The 3,483-nt window shown below is 60.4% G+C and overlaps 1 protein-coding gene across 1 annotated transcript; it reads right to left on the bottom strand.

Moving 5' to 3' along the window:
• Positions 1-1,765: 1,765 nt before the first annotated feature.
• On the bottom strand, positions 1,766-3,459 carry LOC104129652 (proto-oncogene Mas-like). Its single transcript, XM_009642605.2, has 2 exons — positions 3,213-3,459; positions 1,766-2,870 (listed from the first exon to the last, which is right to left on the bottom strand). The coding sequence occupies exon 2, from the start codon at positions 2,842-2,844 to the stop codon at positions 1,900-1,902; it is 945 nt and encodes a 314-aa protein (XP_009640900.1). The 5' UTR covers positions 2,845-2,870; positions 3,213-3,459; the 3' UTR covers positions 1,766-1,899.
• Between the last annotated feature and the right edge of the window lie 24 nt (positions 3,460-3,483).

Genomic DNA, 3,483 nt, shown 5'->3' with positions numbered 1-3,483 from the left:
TCCATGACCAGCCCCAGATGTGCCAGTGGTGCAACGTGGGAGGAGGCTGCACCGAGCAGCCCGGTGGGTCCCCGGGGAGCCCCAGGATGGGCAAGGCTCCTTCCTCTTCCCTCCACGATGGTGCTGGGGGAAACTGAGGCCCAGCATGACAGCGTTTGGTCCGGAGCCGTCTGACACGCTGCTGCTGGCCTGGCACCGTCTTTCTGCACACCCACAGCTCTCCCCGCCGCTGGGACGGGAGGCTTTGCGATGGGCTGAGAACTTGGCAAAGCCGTAGGGGGGCGAGTGATGCCCCGTGGAGCCCGTGGGGACCAACAGGCCTGGCACCCCAGCCCTGGAAGCTGGTGGCCAGGCTGGGGACCACGGACTCCCCTTCCCCTTGCTGCTGCACCGCCCCAGCCTGCTGAAGAAGGAGAAATGGTCCAGCTTGCTGAAGCCAGGGGAGAGGAAGAATTTCAGAAGAAAGAGTCCTTTACACTTAGACCTGGCTTACAAAATTAAATAAAAATAAAAAAAATTGGGGAGATATTTGCTGTGACACTAATAAAACAGTCTGGGGCCACCGCTGTACCCCTGGGCCCATCCTGGCCGCACCGTGTGCTGGCACAACCCCAGCTGGGGGTGGTTGGCACCATTTTGGCTCTGGCGAGCAGAAGCCGTGTGTGCGTCCCCCCTCCCTGCACCCGCACCCCCCGCTGGCAGCAGGACCCGGCCGAAGCCAGCAAGCGCCGGCACACGGACCGAAGGCAGCTCAGGGTGCACGGAGCCGTTTCTTGATGTCAGGCAGCAGTGGGGTACGGGAACGGGGCACCGGCGGGACGGGGGGGCAGCGGGGCCTCGGCAGAGCCCGGTGAGGGGCAGTGGTCCCCCCGCTGGGGACGGGGGAGGGAGGGAAGCAGAGGTCAGAGAAACTGCGCGGGCTGGGATGTGGGATGAGGAGAGGGGCTTAGAAGATGGAAAGGGTTTTAATTCCACTCCGTAGATGAGTCAGAGTTTCCCAAGGCAATACTCATCCCGAAAAGCTGACAGCGTGCGAGATGGGAACGCGGTCCTCTGGGGCATGGGCCCCTTGGGGGAATAGAGCCCTCGGAACCGGGGTGGGCTGGCAGTGGGGAGGAAAGCCGTGCTCCAACAGGTTCCCCGCAGAGCAGCCTTGGCGAAGGCCCTGCTCTCCTCTTCTGCAGGGGGCAGAATGATACCGCGAGAGGGAAATACTGCAGACATCATTTAATCCGGTTACTCGAGGAAACCCTCAGCCGCCGTGCCGGGGGGCTTAAGCAGAGCAAGGGTGGAAAGGCAACTCAGCACCCCCAGCCGCTCGCTCCCTGCCCCCCGGTGGGGCGGGGGGGAGATTCGGAAGCGTAAAAGTGAGAAAACTCATGGGTTGAGATAAAGACCATTCAATGGGTAAAGCAAAAGTGGCGCAAGCAAGCAAAGCAAAGCAAGGGATTCATTCCCTGCTTCCCACGGGCAGGCGGGTGCTCAGCCATCCCCAGGAGAGCCGGGCTCCATCACGTGTAACGGTGACATGGGCAGACAAATGCCATCACTCCGAGTGTCCCCTGCTTCCTTCTTCTTCCCCCAGCTCTAGGTGCTCAGCAGGACGTCATGCGGCGTGGGATACCCTGGGGTCAGTTGGGGTTGGCTGTCCCCGCCATGTCGCGCCCTGTGGCCCTGGCAGAGCAGGGAAGCTGAGAAGTCCTTGCCCAGTGTAAGCCCTGCTCAGCACCAACCGAGCCACCCGGGTGGTGTCAACATTCTTCTCAGGCTCAGTCCACAACACAGCGCTGTGCCAGCTCCTGGGAAGAAAATGAACTCTGTCCCAGCCCAAACCAGGACACCAAGGAAGCCCTCAGGCACTGAGCCGGGGGCCTTAAGCAGAGCAAGGCTGGAAAGGCTTCAACTGGCTGGGGCCAGTGGGTCCATCCTAATAGCGTTGCTGCATGCCGTGTTGTCTTCTGGCTCTTTGAAGACCCTCCGGAAGGCGACCCGGAGCGACACCAAGGAGCAGTGCCTCCTGCAGCTCCCCACCAAGAAGTAGATGAAGGGCTTGATGCTGCTGTTGATGCAGGCGAGCAGGAAAACAACCTGGTAGGAAATGACGGGGTAGTCAAACTGCTGCAGGAAATTCCAGATGCTGAGGGGAAGCCCAAAGATGAGATAGAAGAGGATGGTGAGGAAGATAGCAACGTAGAACCTCTTGGGTTGGTGCTGCTGGGAGCCACGCAGGACCTTAATGAAGGCGATTGTGCTGGAAATGACCATGGTTGGTGCAAAGATGAATAAGTTGAGGCTGTACGTGGAGATGAGGGCTATCCGGCAGTGCTCATGCTCACGCAACCGGCACAGAGAAGTCACTGAGACCATGACAACGAAGGGGAGGACCCAGAGCAGGACACTGTCCACAGCCAACAAGAGCCAGGGGCTGTAGGTGCTGGAGCAGAGGATGGACACGCACCTCTCAATGCCGACAGCTGTCAGGAGGTACAGGCCCCAGCTGTAGAAGAGGGGTGAGAGCAGCAAAAACGACTCCAGGTGTATCGGAGGCACAACAGCGGAGCAAGAGGCATTCTCTATCATGTAGAGGAGGGAAAAGGTTCCCATGAAAAGGAGGAAGGTGCTGTCAACAATTACCAGGTAGTGGATGTTTTTGGTGATGGGGTTACTGTGGATGCGGACGCTGATGAGCCAGAGGACGGCTGCATTCCCCAGCAGCCCGCAGAGGGCAACGAGCAGCGTCACTCCATCTATGGCCATGTTGGTGACCTCCATCCTGCATGGCTCGTCTCCATTGATCTCCATCATGGGTGATGTGGGAACTGGGAAGATATCGTTCAGCTCCATGATGGGAGGTGGGATGTGGTCCCCAGCTGCGGTAGGAGCAGACGGGGCATTAGTGGCTCGGAGAAGCCGGGGCTGAGACACGAGACCTCTCGCCAGGTCTCTGCTTCAGAAAGGCATCAGTGGAGGGCAAGGGGGACGTGCTGGGCAGGGGAGTGGTGGACATTGTGGGGTGGGAGAAGGAGATGGGAGGGAAGGGCGAGGGAGGTTCACCAGGAGATGCAGAAGGCAAGTGAAGGGCAGCGGAGAGAGTACCTGGGGAGAGCGCTGCCGGTCAGCGGGAGAGGGTGGGAAGAACGTAGCTGTGGGCAGCGGATGCTGGAGGAAAGGAGGGTGGGGGGGCAGGGATGAAGGAAAAGGTTGCACTTAACTGTTTGCTTTGGTGAAGGAGCAGGCAAGGGCTGTCTTTCCAGCTGGGCTGGGGCAGATCAGCGGCGCTGTCTTGGCATCTCACGCTCCCTTTGGATCCGTATCCTGAAGCGGATCCTCCCGGCACAGTTGTATGAAGAAGAAAGTTCTCCTGGGCCCCAGGAGGCCCCGGCTCTTGTCCCACCGGCTCCTCCCTGTGCCTGGTCCCCGCTGCGCCCCTCGGCAGCGCACTCCGCCCCCCCGGCCCCAGTGGGGGCGTGGGGGGGCGGAGGA

This window comes from Egretta garzetta, unplaced genomic scaffold (genome assembly GCF_000687185.1).
Source record: "Egretta garzetta isolate BGI_Z169 unplaced genomic scaffold, ASM68718v1 scaffold997, whole genome shotgun sequence".
In the NCBI taxonomy this organism is placed as follows: domain Eukaryota; kingdom Metazoa; phylum Chordata; class Aves; order Pelecaniformes; family Ardeidae; genus Egretta; species Egretta garzetta.
The sequence above is the reverse complement of the archived record's forward strand: the minus strand, read 5'-3'. Positions and strand labels throughout refer to the sequence as shown.

Bases quoted from the DNA above. Each gene is read 5' to 3' on its own strand.
- LOC104129652 (XM_009642605.2), bottom strand. From the start codon at position 2,844: ATGGAGCTGAACGATATCTTCCCAGTTCCCACATCACCCATGATGGAG.